This window comes from Antechinus flavipes, chromosome 3 (assembly GCF_016432865.1).
Source record: "Antechinus flavipes isolate AdamAnt ecotype Samford, QLD, Australia chromosome 3, AdamAnt_v2, whole genome shotgun sequence".
Taxonomy (NCBI): Eukaryota; Metazoa; Chordata; class Mammalia; order Dasyuromorphia; family Dasyuridae; genus Antechinus; species Antechinus flavipes.
Window position 1 is genome coordinate 545,183,558 of NC_067400.1, and position 21,939 is coordinate 545,205,496.

At 36.7% G+C, this 21,939-nt stretch overlaps 1 protein-coding gene across 1 annotated transcript in view; it reads left to right on the forward strand.

Moving 5' to 3' along the window:
- The first annotated feature begins 4,530 nt into the window (after positions 1-4,530).
- Positions 4,531-21,939, forward strand: part of SERPINE3 (serpin family E member 3) — a 37,241-nt gene continuing 19,832 nt past the window's right edge. The window contains exons 1-5 of the mRNA XM_051987377.1: positions 4,531-5,164; positions 8,071-8,300; positions 10,410-10,607; positions 15,297-15,495; positions 19,292-19,392. Of these exons, the coding sequence (XP_051843337.1) occupies positions 4,902-5,164; positions 8,071-8,300; positions 10,410-10,607; positions 15,297-15,495; positions 19,292-19,392 (991 nt within the window). The 5' untranslated portion in view covers positions 4,531-4,901. The remainder of the gene's footprint in view (positions 5,165-8,070; positions 8,301-10,409; positions 10,608-15,296; positions 15,496-19,291; positions 19,393-21,939) is intronic.

Sequence of the window (21,939 nt, forward strand, 5' to 3'; positions counted from 1 at the left end):
AAAAGTGTGGGCAGGAGATGGAGTACCACGTGAAAGCAATAGAGAAAAGGCCATTTTGGCTGGATCAGAAAGTGCCAGAATGAATAATGCATAATAAAGTTAGAAAGGTAAAATAGTATCCCAGAGTTTAGAAGGAACCAGTAGTCTTAGTTCTCTCATTTCACAATGAGGAAACTGAAATCTACAGAGATTAAGTGACTTGCCCAGGAACACACACCTAGAAAGTGTCTCAGGCCAAATTTGAACTCAGGAACATGTTTCCTCACTTCAGGTCCTGAACTGTATCCACTGCCTCACCCACCTACCTGTCTGGGTAGTCCCCTTTATTAGAATGAGAGATCTGGACAGCAGGAATTGTTTTATTTATTTATTTATTTATTTATTTGTATATCTGATACTTAGCAGAGTGTTTGCACATAGAAAACTTTTAATAAATTTTTTTTGTTTATTCATTTAAGTCTAGCACTTTATTACCAAATTTTCTCAAATGAATATAATGCACTATTATTGTATCAAAAGCAACAATGAATATGAGGAATATAGTGTGAGAAGACTTAATTGAACTGATAAAGAGCCAAGAGAATAATAATAGGAAGATAGGTTTAGAGCTAGAATGGACCTGTTAAAACAAGAAATTAGAAATTAATTTAAAATGTAAATCAGAGTTCTCAGTACAGAATTAATAAACATAAATAGCAGAGCAGGAAAAAAATGTATGTGAGAAAAAGTCCTATATCCATGCCCTTCGTCACAAATTACAGTACAGAGAGAGTTGGGAGTAGGAACATTGAATAGGACACCTAAGTGTCCTAAAGTTCTCCAATTTTATTTCGTGATTTTTTAAAACCTTATATACTATTATATCTTCTTACAGATTCAGCTATAATTATTTTACAGTAGATAATACTTTTTGACATTGTTGGATTGCTGATGTTTAGGTAACTTTGAGATCTTTATCTTATTAAAAATTATTGAGGATCTGCCCAAAGAGTTTGTTTCCATGGATTATATTTAAAGATATTTATCATATTTCTATAAAAACTAATTTTTAATTTGTCAACCTTCTGAAAGTATTTCAGAGACTCCCCAGAATTCTCTGGACCATACTTTGAGAACCACTGATCCAGATCATTCTCCTTATTCTATGGATGATAAAATCAGCAGAGAGTTATGACTTCTATAACATCATCACACAGTTAATGATAAAATCAAAACTTGAATCTAGGTCCTTTCATCCAAATCTAACATTACTGTACTGGTAATCCCAAGACCTATGCCAATTAGAAAGCAGGAAGTATGTGTCTTTAAAAAAAATTAAAATGACATCTACTTCACCCAATAAGTACCTTCCAAATACCTTGGAGCATTTTTTAAAGTTATTGCTCCCCATCTTTTTAAAGTTATCATCATCAGCAATGAAAACAGCTTGTATTAGCTTTTAATTGTTTTTAGATGGACACTCTAGGAATTTACAACCTAAAACAAACAATATCATGGCCTGAGTATTCAGAAGTCACAGTGAACTTACATATAAATTTAGAAATGAAGGTGATATTATCTGATAGCATTTACTTTTCTTATAGAATCCTAGGTTTAGAATCAGAAAGGATCTTATCTAAACCAGTATTCTCAAACTTTTATTCTCAGTAACTTCTATATTATTAAAAATTATGGAAGATCTGTCCAACAAGTTTGTATATGTAGGTCATTTTTAAAGATATTTGCCATATTAGAAATAAAAAGTAATTTTGAATTTGTAGACCTTCTGTGAAAGGATTTCAGAGACTCCTCAGAATTCTCTGGACCATACTTTGAGTATGAGTATTCTTCTTATTCTATGGATGATAAAACCAGCAGAGTTACGACTTCTATAACATCATCACATAGTTAATAATAAAACCAGAACTTGAATCCAAATCCTCTAATTCCAAAACTAACATTCTACTATACTAGTAATTCCAAGATCTTTACCTATTAGCATGTCTTTTAAAAAATAAAAATAAAAAACAAATCAGTCCATATCTTTGGTTCCTCAGATATATTTTCTATTTTACTTGAATTAGGTGAAGGAGCAAAAGTTTAAGCCTAAGAAAACAAGAGACTTTAATTTAGCCCAAGTTCCATGTCCCACAGTAGAATGATGTATTATCTTCCCAAGCCTGGGGATGGGGGAGGAGGAGGAGGAGGGGAATCATTAGGTGCCTGGTACCCAGAAACCTTGGTGACAGGAATCAATGGAATTCATGAAAAAACAATAACAAGAGAGAGAGATAGGGGTTCCTTACCGAGTACAAGTGGGTCACAAGTCTAAGAAGGCTTGAGCAGGGCTTGAACAGGAGTTGTCGGCTCCGTCCCCGGATGTACCTTTTGGTTCCTGTTCTTGCTTTCCCGGCCAAAGCCATGGCCCTCTGCTCGGTTCTTTGCAGAACCTCCGGCCTCCAGGAATTTGGGCAGAGTGGTACCGACATCACCAGCAGAGACTGCAGTCCCTGACGCTCCCCGCCTCGGCAATCTTGTGACTCAGAGCAGACCCTGCTCCACTTTAAAAAGGAAGCCACACTGGACCCAGAGAGCATGGTGACTGGATCGCAGCCGTAGGTGAGTAAAGGCGAGGGCCACGAGTGGGCCCTTCAAGCCTGAGACTCAAGACTAACTGGGCTGAAGGAAGGGAAGGGAGGAGGGTAAACCAGCAGCCCGGCCAAGTGCAGGATCAAGGACAAGGCCATAGCATATTCTGGCTTAGGGAGTCCCTGAGAGAGACCCTGAGTCCCAAAATCCACTAGTTCTCAAATTTCCCAGCTACACACAGGCAGGCGAGTACTGTCCCAGAACCAGCGATCCACCTGGGCTGGACTGCCAGGGAAGTTGCTTACCATCCTCCCAAGTGCATACCCCTGGGGACGTGGCATTCAGCCCGGACCCCTTTTACATCCATCAAAGTCAAAGAAACAGCGTGGGGGAATCTGCTGTTGGTCATCCCTTGGGTTTATTTTACTTGCATTGCATTGTAGAAAAGCAGTTTGTTATGGTGACAAGAATCCCAAACTTGGGGTCAGAAGATCTGGATTTTCATCTTGCCTCCTTCCTAACTAACTGTATAACTTTGGAAGTCACTTCACCTTTTACATTTTGTTATTGTTGTTGCTCAGTCATTTTAGCAGTGACTTACTCTTTGTGAGCCCATTTGGGATTTTTCTGGCCGAGATCCTAGAATAGTTTGTCATTTTCTTCTCTAGTTCATTTTACACATGAAGAAGTTGAGTCAAATAGAGTTAAGTGACTCACCCAGGGTCAGAAGCTTGTAAGTGTCTGAGACTGGACTTTAACTCAGGTCTTCTGACTCCAGGTCTGGCACTCGATCCACTGAGCAACCTGTCTACTTCCTTTACCATTTTAGCACATACTCATAAGAGAGGACATTTATATAGCATTTTAAGGGTTGTTAAGCATTTTACATATGTTATCTTATTTGATCCTCAAAAAAACCTTATTAGATGCTATTAATATCATCCTTATTTTATAGATAAAGAAACTGAGGCAGAGACTGGTTAAGTGAATTGCCCAGGATCCAGCGGCTAGTTACGTGTCAGCTGGGCACTCTAGCCACTGTAATACCCACTTACTAATTATGGGGCCAAGACTGGCTGGAACAAGAGTAAGGAAAATGAAGCTTTGAGCACAGGAGACAGGATAACATCAGTAGTGCTATTGGCAAAACAGGGAAATAAATCAGCAAAAGGAATTGGTTTGGGAGAAAAGATGAGAAATTTCATTTTAAACCATATCCAGGATGACATGTCTAACCGGGAGAAGGAAATGTAGGTCATGTGCCTGGGACTAAAATTCAGGTAAATTGCTTAGATGAAGGATTCATCCAGGTAGAGGGAATAGTTCAAGTCATGGAATGAGCTTGTCAACAGAGACAATATAGAGAAAGAAAAGAATAGGATAAGGAAAACTTGGGGAATAGCCCTATTAAGACTGTGTAGGAAGGAGCCAGTGAAGAACACCAAAAATAGATTTACCACATCTGCCAACTGCCACGACCAGTAAATTAGGTTTAGGTAGGTTCTACCTACACTTATATTTCTGTTCTTAATCTCATAATATATTCCAGTGAGGACTGCTGTCCTCATTTGGGCCTGTGTGCCATCAGAATTTGCCATTGGACCCCCCAAAAGAAAGGCGTTATATTCATATTTTAATATCTCCAAGATTAACTTGTGGGTTTTTCCACCATCTCTAATGGGCTAAATTCTTAAAAACCAGATTGAGAGACATGTTAGTTTTTCAGATCCTATGATATGCTGATGGCTAATAAACATTAATTAGTCCATAGTCACATATATGTATAAATGTGTGTGTGGTGTTATATTTTTAATCTCCATTCATCAGACAGAAAAGAAATGTTTCTATGTAATTGTAAAGTGAATTGTGCTATTTTCAACTACTTGGATAAATATTGGTTGATCTGGGGAGTGGAGCACTTATGAAGAGAGTGTGTGTGTGTGTGTGTGTACATTTAGATATTTAGAATAAATAATGTGATCAAAGAATAGGCAATTAAAATAAGCAATTTTATTTTGGTAAAAGGAAAAATGTGAAGGCCAAATAAATCACCCTTTTTCCTATACTATATAATAGTTGATTACTTATTTTATCAAGCTATCCTACAGTTTTCAGAGTCCTTTTCATATAAATGATACCATTTAATCTTCATAACCACTCTAGGCCTGTTTCTTACTCTGTCAGACATGAATAAATCCTACCCTGCCTGCCTGTCTGCCTAGTTGTCCAACACGACCCTTTTCGTACCTGTGTTTCCATCATCGCTCTCCAAAGCTGTCCCCTCTCCCTCACAGGTGGCCTTCCCTGGGGGACAGTCAGCAGCCTCAGCTTCCATGCTGCCTTTCACCTTCCTCCTCTTCCTTCTTCACTCTGGCTGTCTCCACGGAGGAAACAATGACCTCCAAAAGGACCTGAAGGGATTAAAGACTGAATTTGCTGTCCGCCTCTACCAGAGCTTGATGGGAAGTAGAAATGGGACAAACTTGGTCATCTCGCCAGCCAGTGTGTCTGTCCCTCTGGAGTTACTACAGTTTGGAGCACGAGGAAACACCTGTTTGCAACTTGAAAGGGCCCTGGGGTATACAGTTCATGGCAAGTACTCCAGGCTTACTATATTTCCTCCATTACATTTTCTCCTTTTTCCTGATGGAGAGAAGGAAATTGTTTCTCCCTGATTTTTAACTTTGGCAGTAGGCAGAAGACACTAGGTCTTTGAGTTCACATTTCAGCACTTTAAGAGATGATTCTCAAGTAACACAAAGCTCCCCGGACCTTTTTATTTTCCTAGAGCAGTCCCGATAGTCACTTAATCTAGGATGATGTTTATGCTTTCTTATTAGCATTTATGCTAATCTATTATTTGTTGAAAAAGTCAATAAGAACCAAAAGAACAAATATATAAAGTGGCAGATAATCATGGGTCAATTTTAGGACAGTCTTTTTATTTAATTAGTTCAATTAGGTAGTGCAATAGATAGCTCCTGGGGAAAGTGCTTAACCTCTCCTGAGTCTCACTTTCCTTTGGAAAATGGGGGTAACAGTAGTATCTAAATGGGGGTAACAGTAGTACCTACATGGTTGTTATAAGGATAGACTAAGATATAAGTGAAGTGCTTTGTTAGACATCATGCTATTTAAATTTTATCTATTATTATTATTAACAAAAAGATTTATCCTAATGCAAATAACAATTTTTCTGTATTATTTTGTTCTTGGTTTTCTGGCTGCCTGGAAACCAGATCTCTTGAGAGTTCTTCATATAAACACAGCATGAGTCCTTGGGCAAATAGCAGCATCCCAGAGCAATATTGCTAAATGCAGGAGGTCTTAACCACAGGTCAACAGATCCCCCCAAGGAGGATCTATGAAAAGATTTCAGGGATCCCTGAATTTGGGTGAGGAAAGTAAATTTTAACTTATCCTCATCTCAAAGAAGTCTCAATTTCCCAAAGTTCCACAGATTCTTTTTATTTTTCTGCACTCAGATGCAACCCTTCATTTGTCATTATTATGAATAATTTGGTAAATGGTGATTTTCTAAAATTGTTATTCTGGCTCAGCCTTCAGGTCATTAATTCAGCTGCTATGTCACTCATCTTCTGGGCAGACATTTATTTACCCTCTATTCCTTCATCAACCACTGACTGATTTGCCTTTTCAGCTCAAGCACAAACCTTGCAAATAACATTAATATAACTGTCTGCTCCAATTGCTTTCTAAGCAATTATGATAGTAACTTACTGCAATGATTTCACTTATTTTATGGACATTTTCCATATGCTACTAAGGACCCTAAAGCACTGTAAGATTTTGGATTTTAGCCACCTTTTCATGTGCAGCCAGTACTGCTTTTACATTTTCTTGAACACAGAGAGAAAATCCTCTCTATTGCCCTTTCTTTATTGTACAATCATCTTGGTCTCAAAGGAATAACAGAGAAAAATCTAGCTGTGCACAATCAGCTCATGTCTATACTCACATCAAAAGTATTTCTGGGAAAGAATTAATTGATGAAAATAAACAAGGATACTTAGGGAGTTTCTTAATGGGAAGACAAGCATGGAAGGGAGGACAACAGAATGAGTGTGTATATAAAGTGTCTATTTTGTGTCAGGTACTGTGATAAACATTTTACAAATACTATCTCTCAGAAGAAAATTTCCTGCCCAAAATTTGCTTTGAATAAATATTTGCATCAGTTTTAAGCTCAACAATTGTAAGCTGTCTGGAAAATAATCAGGTGACATAAGGATAAGAAATTTAGAGTTGCAAAAGACCTTAGACACCACTGAGTCCCATACTCTATTTTATAAATGAAGAAACCAAGATTTTGAAGTCTGACTATAAGATTGGAGGCCTAGTTTGGCTGTCATGTACTGGCAAGGTATTTACAACCACTCAACAGGGTGCTTAGGAGAGAATTAAGCTGATCATGTCTACTGAATAAACTTGGTGAGAAGAGTGCAATATTGATTTTGGAAATAAGGATGCAATCTTTTACAAAAGGGTATTCCTAAAATCAGTGCACTTTTAATCTATTAAAGCTTAAAATTCCACTCTGTATAAATACTAATAACAAGAAGTTATGAAATTTCGAGATGCAAGAAAATAGAAATTATTGATTTTTTTAAATCCTTATTTTCCAAGCTATTAATAATATTAATAACATGAATTCTCTCCAATTAGAATTAAAGACTTTCTTTTTCTGGCATTTCTAAAACTGGAGATTTTCATTGAAAAACTTGGAACATCCAAATACCAGGTGGACTTATACCATGAAACAATCTGAATAAGTTTACAATGCAACGAATTGCTGGACTGCACCAGCATCCCAGTCACTTGTTCATCATGATTAGAATAATTAACATCTGGAATTTAGAAAAAAGTCATCAGCCTACCCTGAAATTTTCTCCAGGCTTGTTCCTACTTGTCATTAGTATACTTCTGAGATATAGAAATGTGGGTAATCTTAAAAAGGATATTATCTAGTTATATAGATGACGTTTTCTATTTGCCTTGACTATAGCCTGATTTTATTTTTTGATTCTGTCTTTCTAAGTTCACACTAATTTTCTATCTGGTTTGGGTATAACTTTAAAAAATAATCATTAGTGAAATAGGGTGGCCACCAGTTCCTGATTCTTTGGATCATGAGTAAGTTACTTAACTTCTCCATGCCATAGCCATCTGTGAAAGACTACAAATTAGAAGTTCTCATACAGCTAATTTCCACTCAGAGTTCCTATATTAGTGAAATTTCAAGGATAGACTCAACAACAACAAAGTTTTAATGACTTTTCTTCAAATCAACAGGATGAGACAGTTGTTCCAAGAAACAAACAAGAGAAAGTGGAGTTCTAATTCAATAGGCTTGCTCTAAAATGATGCTTCCTCGCTGGTCCAGGTGTTTGCACAAGGAATAACCTGAATCCATCTTTTTTCTGCTCAGCTATTTCATTTATGTATAACCTTTTTCCTTGCTCTCCTTCCTCCAACAGACAGAAGGGTGCATGATTTCCTGCAAAATGCTCAGGCAGCAGCTACTACTTCTGGCTCAGGGACCACAATTCAACTGACATGTGCCTTTTTTGTACAAAATGGAACACACCTGTCCTCTCATTTCACTGAGCACATCTCGCTGTGGGCCAACAGCAGCCTGGAGACAACCAACTTCAGTGAACCTAACAGGACCACAGCTCAGATCAATAGATGGGTCTCTAGGTTTGCTGCAGGTAAAACCAAAGCAAAAACAAAAATTCAGCCAGCTAAAGTTAATAACAGACAGTGCTCAGCGAACCTCTCCAAGGGCAAGGTATATTTAATGCCTGCATACATGTTAATACTTAACTAAGAAACTGCACTGATTAGCAGCTCTGGATTCGCTCTTCAGTGTCTTGCTACCCAATTCTGTAGCCAAGGTCTGCCGTTTTGATTTAGTAATCTTTAGTCATGGATCTGTTTTGTAGATAGGAATGAGGCCATAAGTAAAATTTTAAGATATTCCTACAAGTTATTCTTCCACTTTGCCCTCTTGTCAGAGCCCTAACCCTTAGCCTTTTTGTTTAGTACTTCCCTCCTCTCATTCAGATTGACCATCCTCATTTCCTGAGGCATTGGATTGCTGAGCCCTAGGATTAAGGAGGGTAGGATAATTAAGGAAAGCTAAAAGAGTCTGAGGAAAAGAGAAATATGGAAAGTGAATGTGGATCAAAGCAAACTATTTTTTTATTTGCTTTTTCTTTTACATTGTTTTTTTTTCCTTTTTGTTTTCACAAATATGAAAATTTAAAAGACTGTACATGTTTAACCTCTATCCGATTGCTTGATGTCTTGAGGAAGGAGGAGGTAAGGGAGGGAACGAGAAAAATTTGAAACAAAATCTTACGAAAATGAATGTTGAAAACTACATGTGTTTGGGAAAATAAAATATTATTGAAAAAAAAAATTAAAGAAAAAACAAAGAGTCTGAGGAAGAATTCATTTAGGGAAGGGTGGGAAGATTGGGGAGGAAGTCAAAGCCTATGTTCCTCAGAGCCAGAGATCATTAGAAAGCAAGTCTAAAGGAAGCAAGAAGCAGGATAACTTAGATGAGTTTTCTTAAATTGGGGAGCTGGCAAGCAATTTATGAGAGCAAAGGAACAACAAAGAGATAGAGTGCTATTGGGGAAGGAGTAACAGACATCTGTGCCCATTCTCTACTGCTTGCATGAATTGGAGCAAGTCATATGACCTCCCTGAGCTCCAGCCAAAAAAATATGGATAATGATACTGGGGGCACACAGGGGATGGCTGTTGGAAGTCACATGTAATGATCTGCATAAAGCATTTTGCCAGCCTTAAGATTTCAAACATAATAGAGCCTGATCATCTAAGCTAGGGCTTCTCAACTTTTTTTGTGTGTCCAGGATGCCTTTGGCAGTATAATGAAGCCTATGAACCTCTTCTCAGATACATGGTTTAAATATATGAAGAAATGCTAAATTCTAGCTAGAGGTTAATACAAAATAAAAGTAGAATTTTATTCCCATGCTGTGGACTCCAGGGTAAGCTCTAAGCCAAAGTACTAACAAAAACCAGTTAGAGGGAAAAAACTGATACTCTGTCCAGGATGTTCCTAGATAACATTAAATAGTGGCCTTTTAGGGACAATATTCCCTTTTCTTGTCCAATCCAAGGAAATGGCTCTCAGGGAATTGCAGGCCTAGTAGGAGAGGAACACAGCCCTAGACTGGGACACATTTGTTGGCTTAGCAGAGCTTGGAAGTATTCTATAAACAGACCATCTAAGTGGCTGTTAGTTGCACCTCTGTGTAGAACTGTGTAAACCTAGAAATAATGTTACTAAAAATTAAATTAAATTTTTAAAAATCCTGTTTCCTTAGGCTTTTTAAAGGGAATATATAGGAAAAAATTAGTTACTAGGCTAAGAATAAGGACTGGAGCTCTAGTTTCACTGGTGTGTAGGGAGCTGTGATATAAAGAAAATCTTTCTATCAAAATATGTCAGAACCTTCTTTTTGACTTAGAAAATAGGCTTATAATTGGAAACTAGGATGGCACCTAACACCATATACCAAGATAAGGTCTAAATGGGTTCATGATCTAGACATAAAGATATTATAAACAAATTAGAAGAACGTAGGATAGTTTACCTCTCAGATCTGTAGAGGAGGAAGGAATTTTTGCCCAAATAACTAGGGATCATTATTGATCACAAAATAGATAATTTTGATTATATTAAGTTAAAGTTTTTGAACAAGCAGACATTTCACTGGCCACATTAAGTCTGTTTGCTTTCATTTCCTATTGCCTCTCCTCCTTATGATTCTCTCTCGGTGCAGATGAGAAACCAGAAAATGTCTCCTTGGAAAGGATCCACTCGGCCCTTGCTCAGATTGTGCTGGTGAGCACCATGTCCTTCCATGGCATTTGGCAAAAGAGATTTTCCTTCACAAACACCCAGCTGTTGTCTTTTACCAGCCCAGAAGGCCTCATTCTCAGAGTGCCCATGATGTACCAAACTGCTGATGTCAATTATGGTGAGTATTTTCCACATATGGATGGCTAGATGGCACAATGGAAAGAATACCAAGCCTGGAGTCAGGAAGACCTAAATAAATTCAAATCCAGGCTCAAACATTTAATAACCATGTGCCCCTGAACAAATCATTTAGTCTGTTTTCCTCAGTTTCCTCACCTGTAAAAATGGATAAAATAATAACACTTACTTCACAGGATTGTTGTGAAGTTCAAATGGGATAATAATTATAAAGCAATTAACATGATATCTGGAACACAACAGGTGCTATATAAATGTTAGCTACTATTATAGTAGGAGCAAAATTTCATTTTAATTTTTCAACGAAAAAAACTCATTTTCCCTCCCACTCACTACCCAAATCCATTGGAAAAAAGAAAAGTAAAAATTTTGTTACAAACATGCATAGATAAGCAAAATGAATTCCCAAACTGGTCATGTTGAAAAAATATGTTTTTACTCTGTACCCAGAGTGTATTAGCTTCCTGTCAAGAGGTGAGTAACATTTGTTTTAACAATATGGTTGTATTATAGAAATTATTCTCCTGGGTCTGCTCACTTCACTCGGCATCAGTTCATCCCAGATTTCTCAGGAATTAAGCCTGTCATCATTTCTTATAGCACAATAGTAGAATCACAGAATTTTAAAGAAACTGTTACTTAGATCCCCTGAAAAATCATGCTTTCTTATCACAGTTAGGTCTTTAATATTGCACAGAAATGTTTTTGTTCTTTCTAGATTGACTTCTGCATTTTTTCTCCTTCCTTCCTCAACAAAAGCTGTCCTAAACCTTTTCCTTAAGCTATGGTCAGTTTCTCCCAGATGTTTCTTAGACATCTCAAAGGCAACATGTCCACAACAGAAATGATCATATTTTCTTCTAAATTCTGTCTTCTCCAAACTTCTCATTTCTGGGGAAATAATTCTCATTCTTTTTTTTTCCTTGAGGCAATTAGGGTTAAGTGACTTGCCCAGGGTCACACAGCTAGAAAGTGTTAAGTGTCCGAGGCTAGATTTGAACTCAGGTCTTCCTGACTTCAGGGCTGGTGCTTTATCCACTGTGCTAACTGGCTGTCCCATAACTCCTAATTTTTAGGATCATATCATCTTCCCCATTTCATGTTACTTCCCTTCCATATCTGATCGATGGCCAAGTTCTGTCAATTCTATCTCTAAAATTTCTTTTGTATTCACCTCTCACTTTGCCTTCATATAACCATCACTCTTATCTGGACACTCTCAGGTCTACAATTATCTACTGTAGCATCTTCCTAATTGGTCGCAGCTTGCTTCCACTTTCTCTCTTCTTCAATCCATCTTTCACCAGCTGTCAAAAAAAATCATCCTAAAATACAGATCTATGTCAAAAAAAAAAAATCTTTAGTCACTCTCTTTTACTTCCAAGATCAAATACAAACTCTTCCACCTGCCATTTAAGGCCATCTACTATCCAGCTCCAGTCTGACACTATTAAAATCTTATTCTATTATCAGTCTCCTTTATATTCTATCAAATTGAACTATAACTGTTTCCCTAAATCAGTGCTCCATATGTCACTTTTGTGTGCTTCCACAAGATGTCTCTCATACTTAGAACCCTTCTTTATTTCTACATCTAAAACTTCATTTTTTTTCAATATTCAGCTCTGTCATGTTTCCTCCTACCCCCAATGAAGTTGTCCCTGATTCCCTCGTTAGTAACTCTCTCTGTCTCTATCTCTGTCTGTCTCTTTCTCTTTTTTTTCTGTCTCTTCCTTTCTATTTCTATCTTGTCTTTCTGTCTCTTTCCTTTCCTTTTCCTTTCTCCCTTCTCTCTCTTCCTCTCCCTTCTCTTTCCTTCTCTCTCTAGTCCTCTATCCTCCCCTCTCTTCCTCTTTAATTACATTACTGCTTAAATATATTGTATCCTATTACTAGATCCTAAGTTCCTTGAAGACAGGAACTATTTCATTTCTTTTTTATATCTGGCACCCAACTCAGTGCCTGGTACATATTAGGTGCTTAATAAGTGTTTGATGAATAAAACTGAATAGACACCATTCACTCTTTTATCCCCTTAGTTTGCAGAAGAGACAAATAACCCCAAGGACATTCAGTTATTTGCCCATGGTCACAAAACACCTTCCATCAAATCTAGGAGTAGAACACATTTCTTGACTCCCATGCAAATGTTTTGAATCCAGTAGAATTTACATCAACCCCTTATTTTTAGCTAGTAAATTAAATAAAATTACTACCATATGTAGGAATATTCTAAACACAGAAAAGTAAAAAGTAAATCTCTTGTCAACAAAACCAAACACTTTTAATGAATTTTCCTTCAGTTACATTAGATTATAGGCAATCTTACTTGATAACCTCAAAATTTTCTTTGCTGACAAATCTCATCTCAAAAAAAAAATAATAATAATGTATCAGCACCATGACATGAAGTTCAGGACCACAGTTTAAAAATGATTCAGTTGAGGGAACTCAGTGCCTCATGACTAATAGCAGCAAAAACTATTCTGTTTAGGGATGGGTCAGATGGACTGCCTCCCAGACCAGTAGCAGGGATAATGGCAATGACCTTCATTATTCTGTCAGTCCAAAAGTCATCAGCTGAAGGTCAGCATACTGACTAAAGATGATCCAAGGACATCATTCTGCCCCATGGCATGCCATATCCTAAGGCTGTCCAGTGGGACGGGAATCATCTTATCAAAATATTGACCATTAATGGTTGTGGAAAACCCTGTCAAGTACCGTCTGACACACTTGAATAAAACATAGACCTAACATCTGGCAATTTTATAATTCTAGAGATGACTCACATTTACAAAGATCGATTAAGGTCCTATAGTATTTAGAATCCTGGGTTAGGTGCTGAAAAAGCTACAGAATCCTTACCTTCATGGAGTTCACAATCTCACAGGGGTATAAGAAACTGAACACAGACAGCAAAGCTAATACACATGGCTATATTGTAGTGGATTGTGCATGCTAAGTACCTAAGAGAGCAGCCAGACCAACTGTTCTGCCCTATCTAAGGGAAAAAGTCTATTGTCATTTTCTGTTGCTTCACATGCTATGTAGTCTGTGAGACATCCTCAGATTTCAGAATATTTCTATTCAATGTCTCTTTTATGCACATTCCCCCAAAAGGCAGACTTGTAAAGCAAAGGGTGAGATCTCACATTTTTTCAGGTTTGACATTACCCATTGCACTTTTAAAAGTGAGGATATTTTTAATAGGATTCCTAGAGCCACAAGAATAAATCAACTCCTGGGGACTTCCATAATTTCACTGCACTTTTAAAAGGACCAGTTTCACTGATAAACTATTTGCCATGATGGAAGGTAAGGGCCAATCAAGAACATGGGTGATTCTCCTGCTTGTAAAGCTTCTCCCAGATGGAAATTCCTAGAGTGAAATCCTAGTGACAGTTCTGGAATTGTAGCACTCTCTGATTCAGCATAGCTGGCAATGATTCATCAGTCACATTACATCTTGTGCCAGAGAAGAAAGGAGATGGCTGGAGAGGTTCAGTTGCCCTAGTAAATCATTGCAATGCTCCAATGTGTGCTGTTCATTCTTCTCCTAAGGACAACCTTGTTCCTCAATACATAAGCAATTATTGTTGTTGGAATAAGAGGAATGGACTATGTGCAAATCAATAAAACAATAGTTTTAGAACTATCTTAGACCTAGTGCTAAATAAAGGGAATTTAAAGAGTTTTAATTCTGTCAGTGCCCTCAAAGAGCTTATAGTCTAGCTGGGATGGCTAATATGTACCATATTTTATATATTTGGATTAAAAAATAGAGACAAATTAATTCTTGGAAGAAAACACTCGAAATTAGGTGGTATATTTGAACTGAACTTTGAAATAATAAATAAATTATATAATATATATAATATAATAAATGAAAATACAGAAGAAAGAAGGTAAATAATAACAATTATTATTATTAACCATTATAATTTAATTTATTATAATTAACATTAAATTTAATAACACTTTAACATTTGCAAAGTGCCTTACATGTGCTATCTCCATCAATCAATAAATATTTGTTGAGCACCTACTATGTTCCAGGCACCGTGCTAAGCACCAGGGATATAAAAAGAGGCAAAACACAATCCTTGCCCTCAAGGAGCTTACAATCTAATGGGGAGACAATTCAAACAAATATATACAAAGCAAACTGTATACAGAATAGGAAATATTTAATAGAGGGAAGGCACAACAACCCCATGAGATAGATGTCTTTTTTTAAATCTGTTTTACAGAAGAGGAAACTGAGTCTGAGAGAGGGTAAGTAACTTGCCAAAGCTAGAAAGTACCTGAGGCAACATTTGAACTCAGGTCTTCTTGACTCCATCTACAATGCTCTTACCTATATGTCAGATATGGAGATGGGTCAGCAAGTGTCTTCTGTAAGGATCGTATAAGGGCTAGTTTATCTGGACTTTTATGTACATGAAATAACAAAATGAGGAAAAGTTTAGGATTAAATTGGGAAGAGCTTTAAATTTCAGACAGAAGAGTTTATATTTATATTCAATGCTAGAGGTAATAGCGAACCACTAGAGTTTATAGAATAAGACAATGACATGGCCAGATCTGCATTTTAGAAAAACACTTGGACTTTTGGTTAACTCCAGTGGTTGGATGGACAGTAACCCCAATCCAATGATTCCCTCAGGTCAGTTCCAGATCACAAATAAGCAACATGTTGGGGTTCTTGAGCTGCCCTATCAAGGAAGCTCAGTGAGTCTGTTCCTGGTACTCCCGCGGGAGAGAGGAGTTCCTCTGGGCCTTCTCGAGCCATACCTCACAGCCAGAGCCATTCACATCTGGATGACTAGCCTGAAGAGAACCAAGATGGATGTTTTCCTACCCAGGTAAGTGGCTTTGTTCTAAAAGGGCAATGGGTCTATAACAGGCGCTGCCCATCTGAGCAATTTCATGCTTTTTAGGACTACGTCACTCATTTTCAACTACCCAGGGCACCAATTAAGCTTCTCTCAAGGGAGCAACCCATATGTTAGAACACTGCAGCAAAAGAGAAGAGCCTTCACATTTTTCTTTTGATATTTTCATTGATCACCTTCAGCTTCGTATCACTTTGTTATGGAATAAGCAGCCCCAAAGGTTAATTCTAGAATGGTCTTTCCCTATTTTTAAAGGAAGCAACCAAACTTATAATGACCAAATTATAATTGCCCAAAGAAAAGGTGTAGGAATTTACCTCCTTCTCTTCTTTACAGAGGGCAGGATGCTGCATTTAATATTAGACGTGGATAATGGATTGCTTAGTTCTGCTGAACCATTTTATTTTTCTTTTTTAAAAGGGTGTTTTAAGGCATGGCCCTCTGGGAAAGGGATTTTTAAAATCTGATTTTTAAAAATTTGCCTAGTTAATATTTTCAGTTTTTACATACGAATAAATTATGATATATAAACTATCAATAAGAGGAAAATTCATTTTGGAAACTGAAAGATTTTTAGAGCTGGAAAGGATCTTAGATCACTTAAGTCTTTTTCATTTTACAGATGGAGAAATTGTGGGTCAAAGAACTTACTTGATTTGCCACTAGAATATAGGTTGCTTGACTTTGAGGATGAAGAATGTTTTTCCTTTTTTTATTTTTTTATTTTTTTTTGGTATCCCTACAATCTAGCACAGTGTCTAGTGCTTTAAAAATGCTTGAGGAATTGAAATGATATGCTCAATAGCATAGAGTGAGCTAACAGAAGAGCAAGGAGTAGAACCCAGATTTCCAGACTCCCAGAAGGTCAGCCTTTTTCTACCACATCATACAAAGACCTACCAGAAGCCAATGTGAGTCCAACAAAAGTCAGTCAATAAATATTAATTAAGCACCTACTATGTGCTGGACACTTCTGAGTGCTGGAAATACAAAGAAGGGCAAAAGACAATGGCTGCTCTCAAGGAGCTCACAGGCTTTTTTTTTTTTTTTTTTTTTTTTGTATCCCTAGCAATGAGCTTCTGAAACAGAGGAGCTGTGTAATAATTGCTTCTTAACTGATTGCAGGCCTCCTCTGTTGACTGTGTGCTCATCTCCTTTAGGGGAAAGTAGGATCTTTTGGGGCCTTGGCAGTGATCTCTTAGAAGCTAAAAATAAGACTACAAACTGTTGCAAAAACATTCAGACATGTAGGGAGTTAAGCCTTAAGGTTTAATGTGGGGTTAGGCAGAATTGGTACAAAGACTAAGCCTAGTTCTGAAATAAAGCCTTTACTTGCTTCTCAAAGCCAAATACACATGCCACAAAATCAAAGCAAAAACCCAAGGTTTTTGGCAAATCTCTCAAGAGGACCTCCAGAATTTAACATAAAGGAATTTTGTCCTATATATGACAGGAAATCAGAGCAACTGGTTTAAAAAAAAAAAAAAAAAAAAAAGGTGCTGATGGCAGAAGCTAAGAGAAAATATCCCTCTGAGTCCAGAATCTTCAATAGTAAGCTTAATACCAAAAAAACTGGCAACCAAGCAGAAGCCATCATTTGGGGAATGGGTAAATAAATCATAGGGAATGTAATGGAGTATTATTGTACTGTAAGAAATGATGAATACAGAGAAGCATGTACAGATTTATACCATCTGATACAAGCAGAGATAAGAAAATTTATATACACATAATGACTACAGTAATGTAAGTGAAAAAAATTAATCACAAAGCAATATGAGGTGAATAATGTGTTAAGATGACAAAAAATAAACAAGGCTCCAAAAAATAGATATAAGCTAACATTCCCATCCTACTCCTTTGCAGAGGTAGGAGACACAGTTATGAAACATTACACATATTTTCAAAGTTTTAAAAAATATTAATCAGTTTTGCTGATTTTCTTTGATTTCTTTAAAAATGTTATATGGGTTAGCTCAAGGAGGAGGGGACTGAAGGAAAAATTAGTGATAAAATAAACAAAAGACATCAATACAATTTATTTTTTTTAAAGTTGAATTTTAAATTTGCAATGGCAATGAGCTTATAACTACTAAGAATCTGGAGGAAATGTAAAGTTCCAAAAAGTACACTGGTTTGATCCTAATTTGGGGGGCTTCAGCAAAGCTGTTTTCAACACTCTTCTAATATTTCTAGAGTGATCTTGATAGAAATGAAAGAAAACCTGAAGTACTGCTGTACTGAGTTTAGATCAGCAATCTCTGCATTTAATCTTAATGAGTTACTCTTCAAAACAGCATTTTCCTTAGAGGCCAGGCCCTTTAGCCCAAAAGTAGGAACAAAACAAGCTCATCAGTTTTTGTTTTTTTTTCCTTTTAAACAGAACTGGTCTACTTCTTACACAAAATCACCCAAGTATAAACATTGACTATAAAATGTGGAAGGATAGTTTTATTCAAAGCTCCCTGCCTCAAATTGGCCCTATCCCAGAAGCTTGGGGAAAAATACAAATATAGATTCAAAATTTCCCTGAATCTGGGGAAAGAAAGAAATGATGGCTGTGAGAATTTTGAGAAACTTAGGAAGAGTTGTATCAAGATATAGAATGAAATAAGCAGGACCAAGAGAACAACATATACTATTACTGCGACACTGTACATAAATAGAACAGTAAAAGGAATATGAACCCTGATTAATGGAAAAATCACTGGAGATATGAAAGAAGAAAAAACAAAGCCCATCTTCTCCTTCATGGAAGAGAGGCGATGATTGATGACAGAGAAAGAAATGTTATCATTTTTCTTTGTAACAGGATAGGGGTCAATCTGGGTAAGGAATGCAACATGAAGAATGTGACTGAGAAATGACAGTCAGATTAAGACAAAAGATAACAATTAGACATATTTTTTTTTAATTTAGGAAAAAAGTCAACTATGATTCCAGAGGCCTAATAATGAAGCATGCTTTCTACCTCCTGACAGAGAGAAGTTCTTAGGGTATATATTGAAGCATATTTTTGACTATGGCTAATCAAGTGTTTTGCCTGACCCCTGCATATGTCACAAGGGTTTTTGTTTTCTTTTTTCAGTGTAGGTGGTAGAATAGTGGAAGAGAGAAAAAATGGATTTTTATTCATTGAAAAAAATTTAAAGTTAAAAAACACAATATGAAAAACACTAGGAATACAAAGATAAAAAAATGAAAGCTGACCAAAAGGGTAAGATTTATAAAATATAAATATGCAAACATTGGATATTCAGTAATTTATTCATTCAGCAAACATTTATTTAATATTTACTGTGTGTTAGGTACTGAGGGAGATGGAAACATGATCCAAAGATACTTAAAAAGTCTACTTAAAAGTCTATATGATTAACCTAGAGATCATTATAACACAAAGCAAAATGTTATCAGTGCAGGAAAACAGGTACAAAAGAATTCAGAAGAAATTCATCTATTTGAATTGGCCAGATCTTGTGATGTAAGTAACACTTGTGGTGAGCCCTGAAGGACAGACAGAATCTCAAAGGCTAGAGATTTCAGGCACTGTCTAGGGGAAAAGCACAAACAAAGATGTGAAGGTAGGAAAGAGCAAGAGGATGACAAATAATTGAGTCTTGCTAGAATATAAAATGAACTCATGTAAAAAAGACTGTAAAGGTAGATCATGGACGGCCTTGAATGCCAAGCTATGGTGCTTGACTTGGCAGGCTATTTGGGATATGAAATATGAATATTCTTACATAAAAGATATACTTTGTTTTAGGTTCAGGATCCAAAACCACTTCAACCTGAAAGATGTTTTCAGTTCTTTGGGGATCACAGACCTGTTTGATCCATTCAAAGCTAACTTGAAAGGAATTTCAGGTAAGAAATGTTCTTTCTTCTCTCACTCCTGGGTTCTGAATCAGTTTCATTTTGATTTGGGATTAGCACAGCAGAACTTTCTAAGTTAAACGGGTATTGTGTAACTGGAATAAATTTTGTCCTGTGGATTGTCATAACCTACTGATAATATACTGCCTATCCCATGCAAAAAATTGTGCTTTTGAAGGGTTAAATGTAACTACCTATCTTCACCCTCCTCTTGAAAAGATTTTTGGAGGTTGCTTCCTTTTTTTAGGTTAAGGGTCTTAGTTACCACTCTAATTCACTGGTGATGTCATTCAACAGAAGCACTTGTAAAACAATGGATAATTTTTTTATTCTTTTTCCCTGATATTCCTCAGTGCTCATTCTTTCTTTGTTCCTGTCACTTCTCCCTTCCCTAACTTCTTTAATCCCCTAACAATGCTGTAAGCTTGAAACTTTTATTTATCTAACGTTCTCTCATAAAAATAATCACAATTCTTGTAACCTTTCCCTAAAAGATTCTATTTCCCAACTAAATAAGTGAATTTCATCATCCATCTACATCACCATAACTTAATAGATTTTGTCATTTGGTGTGGCCATATTCTTTGCCAGGCTCAAGATGGCAGTGGACTACCAAGATCGAGTCAACTAGTACCAAAATTCCTCTCTTGTAATTCCAACTAATTCCCACTTTTAAGCAGCCTTGTTGTTCAGTCATTTCAGTCACATCCAACTCTTCAAGACCACTTTTGGGGTTTTCTAGGCAAAGATGTTATAGTGGTTTGCCATTTCCTTCTCCAGCTCATTTTAAGATGAGGAAAACAGGTAAATAGAGTTATGTGACTAGCCCAGGATCACACAGCTACCAAGTGTCTGAGACCAGATAAAGAGTCTCTCTGACTTCAGGCCTGATACTTTATCTACTGTCACCATCTTTCTCCTTTAAGAAATCTTAAAAACAAAATTAAAAATTTAGCCCCAGAAGGGGATAATTCACATATTAAAATCAATCCGCCTCATTTTACAGATGAAGAAATTAAAGAAGGTAACAATTTAGGCAACTCAGTTAGTGGTGGAGTCAAGGATATAAAATTAACTTCGTTTCCTCCGGAGAATATATTTTCTGTGGAATGAAGTCACAGATTATAGGCCATTTCCCTGGTCTTGATGCTAAACTTTCTCAGTGAAATTAGATTAGTTGAACATTAGCATATCCAAGAGATCTCTGAAACTTGGAAAACTGATCTTCAAGTAATTTAAAGGGAAAAAAAAAAAGTAATACTCCCTGAGGGTACTTGATGTAACCTGCTTGGAAGAATTGCTTTTAAAGTTAAGAATGGTCTTTAAAATCCTGAACTCATTGCCCAAGGTATTCAAAAGTAATAGACAATTGTAGAGAATATAGGGAAAAGACTGGACACAACATCCAGAATACTACTTGACACAGTATAAATTGTTTAATATTGTTGACTGATCAACCTATCTCAGTGGTTTGGAATGGTTTCATTTTTTCCCTGGTGTGGCAGTATCAACCTGACAAAACACAGAAAAAGAAGAAAAGGAAAAAATGGCAAGGGCTAAAATCGGACAAGGGAAGAGAAATTTCTCATTTGTAAAATCAAGGGGTTGAACAAGATCATATAAGATTCTATCTGGATCTAGAATATTCAAAGTCGCTGAATCCTAGGTTAAATTAATGATATGCAAATGACATGAAAGGTCAGACAGTAACAATTTATTCCTAGTCAAAAACTTCTGTATAAATGTTTTCAAACTCAGCTACTTATGGCACCTGGGACCAACCAATCATATTCTGTCAGCAGAATTCAAGTTCCCTGAGGGCAGAGGATGCCTCACTTTTATACTTGTTTTCCCTACATTTCTAGTACAATGTCAAAGTTTTGGAGACCCATATTAGGATTATTTTAACCTAGAGATTTAATCTGGGATTTATTAGTCAGGTACTTAAATGCTTAATAATTTGAAATTGGTCATTCTTTGTATTTATTGAACAATCACAATAGATAAGGAATTGAACCTTTCATTTCTGACTTTAATTTTAACAAAGGGCTTTCATAAAATATAAAGCTATATGACCAGTGGGGCACCATTTTTAAACAAAAGTCTTTTTTTAGGCCCTATAATAATTCTTAATAAAATCTGCTTCCCTAATTCTTTTTTAATGTCCCATCTTGATATATAGGTAATCCATCAATAGGATTCACTTTGTGTCCCCCAAAAGCAGTTAAGTTCCTTTGGGTCCAGAATCCTCTGCACTCCCCCTCTGACATACCTACCCTCCTATTTGGCCAGGATTTGATGGAAAATCGGTGGCCCTAAATAACCAGGACCTGCATGTTTTATGACAGTCAGCCTCAATTCTTGGGGTTTAGTCCTGCGGGAGATTGTTCCTCTTCATTTTCGCTATCACCCCAACATGTCCTTACAGCTCAGATACCCCAGGAGAGGCCCTGGTTGTTGACCACAGGAGCTCAGGGCCCAAGTACCTTAGTTTCAAAGAAGTGCCAGTCCCAACTGCAAACTGCCCCTGCCTCCCTG